The following is a 12,287-nucleotide window of genomic DNA, read 5'->3' on the forward strand; positions in this document are numbered from 1 at the left end:
GGAAAATGGTGAGCGATACAGTTATAACAAGTTCAAAAACCCTTAGAGTGGCTCAATTGTACAGTTCGACCTCAGTTGGATAAACTGTTCGTATGCATGTTTTAATTGAATTGACCTCTGAGTTTCTTCACTCCATTGCATTGCAACGCTTCTTATGTAAAAGTTCTATACCATTCGATGTAAATCTCCACATTCATAGCTAAAATTGCAGCAAATATAAAAGTACCAGCAGTAGAACAAATTTAAAGCGCTACGATGACGATATAGAGCGCTAGAAAACGCTAACCAGGTACAATCCATGTGATGATAAGATAGCCGCAGCTGTACGCATTGACAACGATAACAAACCATTGAGTAGGCGTGCAACTTCTCGTGCGTATCGCAAAATCACTCGCACAAAACAAACCAAACAGTGCTGCGCTAGAAAGCTAAGCTCTTGTTTAGCATAATAAAGCACAAGCCACCTTTATCAAGATGTTTATTCAAACGAACCTTTATTTAGCCTTTGTCCCATCAGCATCCAGTTCAGTTATTGTAGTCTTTGCAATAGTGTAGTAACAATAGTGTTTGCGAACCAAAAAGTACAAATATAAAAATAGTTACACCATCTTTGGTAATGCGCTACGGGCCAGACTTATCGCCATTCCGTGCCTTGTACACTACAACTTCACGTACTATCTGCTCGATCGCAGCAAAAGATTCGATGTAGTAGTCGGGCGTTATGTCCGGCTTGTCGGAAAATTCCTTTAACTGCTCCTCTCTGACACCGCCCGTACCCACCAGCAGCGTTTGGTAGTTGGAAATGTGTCCAAACTTTACATCCATTTCCGGCTGGTCACCCACAAACAGTACCCGACGTGGATCTTCGATCGAGTACATTCGCTTTAACATTTGGCTCATTTGCACACCCGGCTTGCCCAGTACGATCGGTTTGCGGTCGGCTATCTTTTGCAGCACCTCCACATAACACCCCGGACCGATGAGCCGCATTCGTGGACCAAGCGGCAGAACCGTGTCCATGGCACCTGCAATGAACAGGGCGTCATGTTGCAGGTACAGCTGAGCACGGAGCAATTTTACGTTGTTCATGTTGTAGTCAAAGTCCACTATTACCGCTTTTACCGGCTGCCCATCACTAATGCATGCCGACACTGCTCTTACCGATTCCTGTACTGGCTCATCTGGCTATATACGGCACGCGTAAAAAGGGATGAGACAATGTTTAAACATGTGTAATTTACGCTAAAATTACAAACAATATTTTAACTTACACCTTCAAGCACTTGAAAGCCGGCTTCCTTGAGGTAGTTTTTGAAATTCGTACTACCAATGACGTAGCAGAGTGCATCGAACTTTCGTTCCCGCAGGTATTGAACTACGATTTTGGCTGGGTGAATGATGTCGTCATCGTCCACCGTGTGGTCGGTCAGCTTGTCTAGCTTTGCCCGGTAGTCCTCCATCGGGCGGACACTGTTGTTCGAAACATAGATAACCCGCTTGCCATTAGTTCGCAATGCTCGCACGGCTCGTTCTACACCTTCGAAGGGATTTCCCAAAAGCCACAGTACGCCTTAAAAAGAAGGTCAAAAGTAAATTATCAATGTGTATGCTTACTATAAATTTCTACTTACCATCACAGTCTGTCTGGACAACGTCAAACGAGTCAAAAAAATGTTCCTTTTCTTCGATCGAAAGATTCAACAGATTCTTAGCCATCTTCCTTATGCCAGAACGCTTGCTGGCGAGTGTGCGACACTGGTGAGAGCTACGGCACGAATGGCGGTACGAAAGAGTTGGTCTTTTTTCAATGGTTCCAGTGCTGTTTGTTGTACGCTGCTTCGTGATAACTAAACATACAGTGCTTAACACATTTGTTGCTAGCTCGGTTGCGTTAAAATTAATTGGTAATACCTATTTCGTGGATCTTGCATCATTACAAGAAGGTCTTTACATTATAATAATAAATAATAACTAAAAAGTTTTTGATAATTGTTAATTTTAGTTATTTTGCACAACAATATTATTAATTCGTTTTATAGGAGCATAAGTTAAGTTATGTATGACGTTCGCAATTAATTTAAAGCCTTCTTGTATTATCGGACGGCCTGATAATTATCTGCTTATCAGGCCGTCCGTCCGGTCCGCTGGTAGAGGCGACAACAACACCGGTGTAGCATATCTGCTAAACATCTCACTAGAGTATACATTATTTCGCATACAACAAGCCTTACGTAGCATTATACGGTGAGCAGAAATTCACCAATTTAACAAATAACCTGCATTAGCCAAGAACGCAAGAAATGTACATTCAGCTATTTTGACCTCCCGCACGCCTTAACATGAACATTCAAACACTTACCAGCGCACCCGGCTAGCGAGTGGTCAGACAGTGGTCAGCAACACAAAACAACAAAACACAAACAAGTAACTTCATGCATAGCAAGCATATAGATTCAACGACGAATGATATCCGACACATTTCATGCAAGTGCAGCAATCGATCGCACCGCGACACATTTTATGCTTACGTAAATATTTTTGTACTAAATGCAATAGCAAAAAGAACAACCACTAAGAAACAATCTTGGTTACAAAAACGAGCAAAAACTATTGTAAGAATTGGGTATAAATAAAGCGGTCTTGGAAGCCTTCGACACAGACAGGCAGATGGAATGAGAAGGTACAACAATCTAAACCTTGCGTTCAATTCTTTCTAGAGGTATGAGTGTCCCCCAACATGCCTGTAAGGGATATTCCATCTAAACATCCAAAGTCGTCTGGCCGACTTGCTCCGCCGATAAGCATCGAGAGTCCCCCTACCAAAGGTAAGGCCTCGATGTCTCCAACTTTCCTGTAAGGAAGATTCAGACTGCCTGGACAGTCAGATAAAAGAAAGATATTGGTCCGCACAGTTAGCAATCACGTTGTTCCGTTCTCGTCGCGATTATAAGTCCGAGTTTCTTCTTCTCCACCACATGGCGACCGTGAATCTCTTCTTCCCACCACATGGTTACTGTGAATACAATTATGCTTCTTCCCACCACACCGGACTTTACATGGCAGGATTGGGGTTAAATCTCAACTGGACCGTTCCCCCGTTTTTTTTTTTTTTTTGACGATTACAGGTTTTCTTTATTTAAAACAAAGTTATTTACCTGTCTCCCTCCCCCAGGTATTTCCGCAAGGGCTTTCCCTATGTGGTGTTGTTCCCACGCTGCGTGGTTTTTCGCCAAAGCACTAATTAAATTACTAGTTATTAAATAACTAAGTATAACTAATTAAAATCCAAGGGGTGATTTCGACACCGCTATTTGTTTTTCTATACATACATCGCTTGTATTACATTCGTCCTTCACTGACGCCTGCACGCTTAACGTCCCGAAGTGATGTTTTCTAAAAGCGAGGCTTCTTCCGCTGGGGTAAGCGACAGCCTCCTCTCGGTGTTAACTTGAGGAAACTCGGGGACTCTCTGAGTTTCTCCAGCTCTCCGATTTCTCCTCCTCTCTCGAGCATTAGCCCTACGATTCCTTCTGGACCGAATCAAGTCCGCCGCTGATGGAGGCTCTCGACGACGGCGTCTCCTTCCGGGAGGAACAGGTGGAAGTGTTCCCTCCCTTACCCTAGCTCTCCATATCCTCCGCATGTAGATTCGGCGCTCATGCCGAAGTCGCACCGTTTCGGGGGAAGGTGTTCGCCCATAGCTACGTCTGGGAATGGGAGGTGGAGCTGTTCCTGCACGCTCTGCCTCCGCTGCTGCCCGCAGAATATCATCTTCCCTGGCTGTCGATGCTGCTGCGACATCAGCTGCTAGCTTTCTCCGTGCACGTTCCTCCGCCCTGGCCCGTCCACGTCTGCTGCGAGCTGACCGTTGCCGTGCTGCTCGTGCCTCGTTGACCCGTCTTGTGATGTCTAGCAAGACCTCCTCTTCGATCTCCTCGGCAAAGAGAGCAGCCACACTGTCCAGCCCAACCTCGTCGTTGTCTGTTAAGGCAGAATTCGTCCTCCCATTCATTATCGCTTCCTCGTCTCGCCATAGCTGCTGGAGCACCGTGGTGATCGACACTCAGGGGCTGGACCGTTCCCCCGTCGTGGGGTCTGACTGTCCAACTACGTCAGTATGAGCAAGTCTAGAAAGCCATTTTGATTTTGTTGAAATTTTTGACAACGGGTCTTTCTGTTCGAGGTGCAACTTTGATACAAAAAAGGCTTGAAAAAATTATTTGTATAGTGTCAAATATTAGCATAAGTCACCGAGTGTAAGTTTGAAAACAGTTCATATTTTCTTTTTGAGACATCGGATACAGCAGTCATTTTTCCAAAAAAAATAAAAAGTTTGTCTTATGCTTTTGTCAATTTGTTAATGCAAATGCAAATGCAAAAGCAAGCAATTCTTTGAAAAACAAAAAAACACTCTTGCATAGACTCCTGGAAAAGTTCTACTATTTCGAATTTCTCCTTTTAGTTTGTGTTCTACGTTGATATCAAACCAACCCGTGGTCATTCTACGTGTTTTCATTATCTTCTTCTTAACGCATAGGTTTCATGTTCTTGCGCATGTGCAATTAGTTCTGACGTTATTATCAAGATTTCCACCTTACATATCGCTGTCGGTCCACGCAACTTCCATTCCAATCCATATGACCATACGGTTTGTTGTCTACCGCCGCGAAACTACTCTCACTTTCACCCTTGCTGTATTTTCATTTATAAATAATGGACGCTCTCTTGATCTTGATCGCTTTTCACTCTAAACATTTCACAGCGCACCGTGTGCATGCACACTATCACAATACCCAGTTAAGGACTAGATCACATTTGAGTACCCCAGTTGGGTACACGGTACACCAACTCAAAACAACTGTTGATCGGGTGACCATCACACAGCTGGTTTGCTTGACTACATCGGTTGGAAGAAAGAACCGATCTAGCCTTGCCAACGTATGCTTGAAACAAGTGCAGAAAACATGATACAGTCACAGAGCATCTCCCATCTCTCACACGTTGAGGTTGTTGGTTTGTAGCGCATACGAAAATATATGTAATTCACACATCTGTACGAACGAATGCAGAACAAACCTTAGCTGTGTGTAAAACGACAGATATTATGAGCTAATGGTGATCGTGCAGTGTCACACACATACTACTCATTTTATTCCTCTCAAAACACGTTCAGAGACTAGCACGGTAATGTTGAGATAAATCTCATTTGGGGTGAGATGGGATCGTTACGAGATACGGCGCACAGTTAGTGCTTTGCAGTCAGATGTTTTGCTGATGTCGAAGTAGATCGTGTGCTAGTGAAGATCACCAGAACCAGTGTAAGGATCTATTTGGTTATATTTGCAGCTGTTTGGTGTGTTGGTCAATTTAAGATAGCAAAGCACTATTCCAGACTACAGAGCTGAGTTAGCATTGGTACGTGTCCAAGTGATGTGTAACATACCCTACACGCCATCCAAAAAAAAAAAAATCAAACTTTTCTTGTCACGGTGTTGCGTGATTACTTATCTCCCGCGAAGTGTTTCGGTGTGAAAACTCCACGTAATCTTATCCCCTCCAGTGAAGTTTTTGTTCGGTAATGATCAATTGCAAAGAAAAGGACTATTTTTATCTCGATCTTCATCGCCCTTGCCAGTAGTGCTCGCTCAGTAGCGTTTGAACAGGTGTTAGTGTACAAGTGAAACCGAGCTTCAATAATTTCCAATAGATACACGAAATCTTCAACTTTGATGACTGCACAGAATGTTGTGATGAGGTTAAAAAATTTAAATCACTGCCTATATTAAACACTTCTATGAAGAGTTTTCCATTACCTTCTCATTTTGTCTCAAATATGTAGTAGCATCGATAGGCGTAGTTATCATGCAGCAGCTGTGTGAGTGAGCGAACTGTTTTTATTCGCGAGAACCAAACAAACCGAATACACAAAACAAGCGCATCCTTCCACACAAGAATGGTGGCCTTTACAAGATCATGTTTTTTTTCCCTTCTTCTTCCTCTACGTTACTTTAAGGTGATCGCTGAGGGTGAAAAGTTGTGTTACATGGTGTGCGCCACAAGATGTGCTAAAAATAACAAATCCCGCATCCAAATCGTCCCATCCGTCCACTTGGGGGCACCCTCAACCGATCAACAAAGGTTGGCTTTTTTTTTTTTGGTGTCATAACGCGGGAAAAACAATATCCAATTAAGTGTCGCACTTTAGTAGTTTTAACCCATTTTTACACATCATACAACACATCACTAACTGCAGCTGGATTTGATATGGAGCGTTTTTTTTTTAATGTTTCCTTTTAATGGGTCAAATCTGCCAGAGAAAGATCGGCCTGTTTGCTGCCCGCGTTTTTCTTTATTTTCTATTTTCTATTGCAAAAAAAAACACCAGTGGTGGTGGTGGTGGTGAGATCTATCTTTATCCTCGGAAAAGTATAACTACCAGCAGCAGAGTAGCGCGCCTGGCGTGTTCCGAAGCAATGTTTTCATGTTTTGTGCCGTACTGTCGTCGCTATGTCCGATAGAGCACGCGTCATTCCGACAGTTTTCTTTTTAATCTTTGACTTTATTTTAAAGCTAACAATTGTAACAATTGTTATGTTGAGTACATATAAAATCGAATTTGTTGTAAAATCGAGGATCACCTCCTGCTCTCTAAGGCATAGCGAAGCCTCCAGACGTTTTGCACCGCCTTCTTTGACTGTCCACAGCTGGATTAGTGAGTCCTTCGTACAAAGCGATCGTTCAAAAATAATTTGACACCCGTTCTTGAAATATGTTACACTTCAATAACATCGAATTAAATATTTACAATGGCCAATAAAATAGGACCACCTGCTTCCATCCGGTAAAAATGATTCAACAATTCATCAATTTTAAAACTCAAACAAAAAATGGGTTTAGTTTTGAGCATCCCTTCTTTACATTTGTCAACTCTAGGGTTAGCTTGGTGTGCTAATAAAAAGGTTAGTTTTATTTGAGTCGAAAGATTTTGTAACATAGTTTAGGTTTTTTTTTTATTATCACACGATCATTGATGAACTATTGAATAAAAGCAAAGTTGCTATGAATTGTTCAGTTGTAGATGATCCTTCTATCAACGTTTGGTGAAGTTATACCGAACAGATCAATATTAGCTTTTTGAAAAGCGAACATAAAAGTGATCTTTAAAGCGAACAAAAAAGTGATTACTGGCGATCACTGTATATAAGTAGCTCAACCTAAGTAAACTTCAAGTAGTATACAAATTAACAATGCATGAGGCAAAGATAGATAAATCTTCCGTTGTACAGTACGCGCAAGAACTATTATTTTCTTCTAAAAATATCATTTGGCAGTGAATTTTGTTTTAAAAACAAGCAAGGGCAGCGATCTTCGTCAAAACGGATGGGTTGCACCGCACCGCACATTACATCCTGTGTAAATTAAACCCGTCCACATTAGTATTTATTGTGAATCAAAAAATTATACCACCCTTTTGGAAATGTTTGCTGTAATTATAAACCTTCTTATGTCTATTTTTTCCACTATGTTTCTTTCTTTTCTATCTATCGCCCACCAAAAAGGTTTAAGGAAAAAATACCAATACACTGTGTACCAAAGGAAGAGAAGAGCTCGAAAAATCGAAACACGATTCGTATTCTCGATCATCAGCGGACGCGTCCAAAGTAGACGAAATACAGCAAGAGAAAAGTACAGAAACAGAACAATTCATAATATGGACAAACCGTCGCGTCCGGTGCGAAATCGTAAGCGCAGTAGGTTCGTGACGAATTTCTTGCGTGTGTGACCGTGTGTGGCTACGAGTGATAAGCTAGTGAGAGTGAAAGAAAGTTTCAACTCCTCCCTCCCGCAGCATAGCATCATTATCACGACATCATGTTACCGTTTGAAGAAGCTTTGTGATGTCCCTTGCGTACGGAGCTAATATTCTCCCACTGTAAATCCTAGCGGAGCGATCATACATCACACATTTACTCCCCGTTTCTTGTCAGTCGTCTCACTAATGATCTCGCATTCAAGAACGTCATGTGACGTCAGTCAATTCTTTACATTACATGACTTCTAGTTAGTTTTTTTCATCACCTCGTGACTGAAAAAAAGACGACAAACGTGTGTACGTAATACGTGCAACGTATGCATGCGTTTTTTTCTCCATTTCATGCGACATATTTTAACAGCATTTTGAAGCTTCACAAATCACACAAGTTTGAACAAATGTTTCCCAATCTTTGCTACCGTTCCAAACAACCGTCCAATATGTGTGTCTGTGTTGAATATATTCTTTCAGAAGAGCATGGCCTCCGGGAGATAGCCACCGACCGGTGAAACGATTATTTACACCGGAAATTAAGCGTATGCTCAAGGATTGGCTAGTACGGCGCCGGGAGAACCCATACCCGAACCGGGAGGAAAAGAAACTGCTGGCCAGCGAGACGGGCTTGACGTACACGCAAATATGCAACTGGTTTGCAAACTGGCGACGAAAGCTCAAGAACTCTGGCAACGATCCGATCCGCAAGACGTGGGGTAATCTGATCAAGAACTACAACACCAACGCCCGTGGAAATGTGGAGCAGTTTAGCATCTGCTCGAACGATAGCATTTGGGGTGAGAACGGGGAAGAATCCCAAGGTTCCCGTACGTCTTCTTCGGGCGAGCCGTCTTACCACCGCCATCATCAACCTCATCATCTACATCATCGCCAAAATCATCGCCATTACAGGTACAACCAGCAACATGCTCAAAACGGTACGGCCATTGGTGTGAAGTATGGTCAGAGGAATGCCGGAAAACCTTACCAGGCGTACAGAGCTATGGATGGTAGAAGGAGCGATAACAACAATAGTGAATTGTGCCGTAATAACAACGTACACTGCAAAACGTACTTCGATGATGCGAGATTGTCTGAGGATTGTCCAAGTGGCGGTGAAGATTTGCGGGAAAGCTATCCACCCACAGCGTTCCGAATCGATCACAGCTATACTCCACGAAACTACGAGACCGTCTTTGGAATACCGGAAGAAACGAGATGTTATAAGGTGAACGGACACTGTGGTGTTTAATGTTTTCCATACTAACTATACAACCGCGCGCGTTTCCGTAGGTCACCGAATTTGATGGAAGCTACGATCCAGCGAGTGGGACGACACTAGAACCACTCATTCTAACTGCCACTCCTGCCCACTACGGACGGTCTTTCGCAACGAAAGATGTTTCGAATAGTGGGACACTGTATCTCCCACCGACAACTACCCTTACACCTGCTGCCACCTCTCCCATCCCCAGCGGCAGATCACGATCGAGTAAGTACAAAAGTAGCATCATGGAAAAATATCTTCGCGATCTTGGAGAATTGGAACCATCGGATGAGGCAGCAATGGATGGAACTACTACCACTACCATGATGCCGGTCCTGATGGCTACCATACCCTTCCAACAGAAACACTTCAGCCATGCGCGTAACCACGAACTACAAGCACAATCTGCAATAGGCTACGACACGACTGTCATACGGGGGCCACCGTCGTTATCGAAGTGGCTGGAAAGTGCTGCCAAGTTTACACCGTCCAAGCATAACTACATCGATTGGGAATGTTCTGGGTAAGTCGAACGGCTAAATGTCCATTCATAAACACGCACCTGTAACTGTGTCTTTTTTTCTCGATTTAGAAAACAATCGTCTACGAAGAAGCGATGTGATTTGGGGAGCAATTACTATGCCACTGCAAATACTGGTGACGGTAATAGACCATTTTACGAGCCGGTTACAGCCGTTGCTGTTGGATCGCTCGAACATCAGAAGGATGAACTCGATGCAGCCGAAGCTTTGACGAGGCTTGCCAATAATTTTCGAACGAAATTTTCCACCTAGCCACGTAACACGTGAGAATTTATAATTGATGTCAGCGCATTCCTTAACTTAATGCACCAGCTGTAGTAAATGAAACGTGGTACATGTTCGAACAATAAAATCAAGGTATAGTGTTAGCGATCGCTAGCAGAAAACTAATACTACGTGGTACTACTACAGGTACGGATGAAAGAGCTTTTGCAGTAGGCCAATTCGTTTGGACAACTGAAAACTGAAACACAAAGTCAGGTATTTTAATTCTTTTCCAGTAAACTCTGTCGAGAAAATGTTTTCTCCACCATCGCCTACATCCGATCTCCGACAGGGTCGCAATAACTTGACCAAGCCAATGAGTTTGCTGTGCTTCTCTACACCTCTTGCCAAACAGTGATCTGTCGAGAAGAACCCTCCAAGAACATAATTGCAGCATTCTCATAACGTGTCCCAAACATCTTATCCTGCCGATTTGGGCCACTGTCAGGAGATCTGCACTGACAAAGATAGTTTTTAAGCACTCTCCACTGAAAAAGTGGAGTGTCCATTTGGATCAACAGAGTAGAGGACTTCTAGCATGCCCATAGAGGATTACCCGTCATATCAGTTTGAGCAATATCGGGCTTTGCATGTAATGTCTTCTTGATAGCAGAAGTTTATGAATCAATATAGCAGAATACCTCTATCAACTCGACCTCCTTGCCGTCAAATGGTTCTCTTTCTCCAAGTGGGTTTCATATCCTTATATAGTATATTTATTGCTCGTCCATCTTCTGTTTGGCTTCTAGTTTCGACCTTCTAGGCCACGCCGGCCGTCTAATGGCGTACTAACTAGAATTGCTGATATACTAAGTAGTTGGATATCACTACGGGGGAAAGGTCTGGATGAGATTTGAGCCCCGATTTTTGTGCAAAGACCGGTGCTTTTGTCGCCTCACCATCCGTCGCGCCCATAATTGATCTCAACGTCCATCATGAATCTTAAGGGACTTTTGTTTTGTAATTTGAGCTCATCCGCGAAGTCAAGGAATTAAGGAGATCAGGTGAAAACATTGCCCCAGTTATCGAAGCCAGCAGCTTCACATGAAATATTCCAGTATAGTCTCCATTTAGTCTAATGTTGTTCCATTTTCAAGCTGCTTTAACGTGTTTAGCTAGGTCTTAAATTATGTGTTTGGGAATACGACCCTTGAGGGATTCAACGCTGTCTTGATCACCATGTCGATCGCGCGACAGTTAATAGTCTCTTCTCTTCTTGTTGGCTTAACGACTTTTCAAGATCATGCCAGTCATCTCCTTGATAACCATTTAGTTGAGCACCCAGTAGCTAACAGCATAGATGATCAAAATCTACCGTCTTCCGTTGCCTGGTGTTAAGATATTCTTACTCATAAAGCAAAATAACTAAATTTTTCCTTAACTACAATGAAATAAAATTAAAAGCAATGAATAAAATTAACACATTACATTATATTAACGCTTGTACTGCACTACAGTTTAATTATCCCCAACGAAATGCTTCACGATTCAACTGTCCACTTTTGCACCAGCCACACTATCAGAGCCGGCCTCATCCTTTGGCGAGTCATTCTTTGCGTACGCATCCAGCATGTTTACTAGCTGACTTTGGTGACACTGTAGATCCCCGACGATTTTGCCACCAACACTATCCAGCACTGCAGCAAACTGTGCTCGCACCGTAGTGAGATCGGGCATGGTAGCGTAAGCCATGAACTCGTTCCTACTTAACAGTTTACCTTCCACGATGCCTCCCATCAGGACGAGTTGGGGCGTTTTCTTCAAAACATTCAACACCTGCTTTATCTTTGCTGCTTCCGGGCTAAATACGATAGCCGTTTTTGCTTCAAATAATGGCATTATCGCTTCGAATCTCGTGTCTGCGACAGCTTTACGCATAATTGATTTGCCGTACACCTTCACCGAGACATTATGTCGATGTAATGCCACTTGTGTCTTAAACATATTTTCCTGCTTTATCGAGTTTACGTGCAGCAGTGCGACGAGTTTGCTGTGCTCGAACCAGTTTCGGGCCTCTCGGGCAATGATTGCTTCGTACGGGTTGTCCATCTTCTTGCTCTGCAGCGTCCGTTCGGCATCGATGCAGGGAGCGTTAAATTCGGGCTCTTTGTAATACGGTTTAATGATTTCGAGCACACGAGCTCTTTCGTAATGTGGCGCCCTTGGACGCTGGATGTTGATCTTTCCACGGAACCGGCGAAATGTAAGCAGCGGATTACGCAACTGTAACAGACCTGCAAAGGTAACGCGGGTTTCACCAAAAACCATTAGAATTCAATTTTAATACACCGATTTATTAAGTTAAATATACCATTTACAACAAAGTTCGACATGCTGCGGTTTTTCTTTCTCCAAGATGAATCAAAACAATTCAATGCCTGTCAATATGTCTTTCTTGGAATTGTCA

General features: G+C 43.0%; 3 protein-coding genes across 3 annotated transcripts; 1 reads left to right on the plus strand and 2 right to left on the minus strand.

Annotated features, from left to right (window-relative positions):
• Positions 1–621: 621 nt before the first annotated feature.
• Positions 622–1,716, minus strand: LOC126565079 (uncharacterized). The gene is made up of 3 exons (XM_050222217.1): positions 1,632–1,716; positions 1,272–1,570; positions 622–1,185 (listed from the first exon to the last, which is right to left on the minus strand). The coding sequence occupies exons 1-3, from the start codon at positions 1,714–1,716 to the stop codon at positions 622–624; spliced, it is 948 nt and encodes a 315-aa protein (XP_050078174.1).
• Positions 1,717–7,711: 5,995 nt separating this feature from the next.
• Positions 7,712–9,956, plus strand: LOC126564574 (uncharacterized). The gene is made up of 4 exons (XM_050221650.1): positions 7,712–7,755; positions 8,285–9,035; positions 9,101–9,597; positions 9,667–9,956. The coding sequence occupies exons 1-4, from the start codon at positions 7,712–7,714 to the stop codon at positions 9,866–9,868; spliced, it is 1,494 nt and encodes a 497-aa protein (XP_050077607.1). The 3' UTR covers positions 9,869–9,956.
• A 1,412-nt stretch (positions 9,957–11,368) lies between these two features.
• On the minus strand, positions 11,369–12,247 carry LOC126565262 (39S ribosomal protein L10, mitochondrial). Its single transcript, XM_050222426.1, has 2 exons — positions 12,192–12,247; positions 11,369–12,114 (listed from the first exon to the last, which is right to left on the minus strand). Exons 1-2 carry the CDS (start codon positions 12,211–12,213, stop codon positions 11,369–11,371), a joined length of 768 nt encoding a protein of 255 aa, XP_050078383.1. The 5' UTR covers positions 12,214–12,247.
• Positions 12,248–12,287: the final 40 nt, after the last annotated feature.

Source organism: Anopheles maculipalpis, chromosome 3RL (genome assembly GCF_943734695.1).
Source record: "Anopheles maculipalpis chromosome 3RL, idAnoMacuDA_375_x, whole genome shotgun sequence".
NCBI lineage: Eukaryota > Metazoa > Arthropoda > Insecta > Diptera > Culicidae > Anopheles > Anopheles maculipalpis.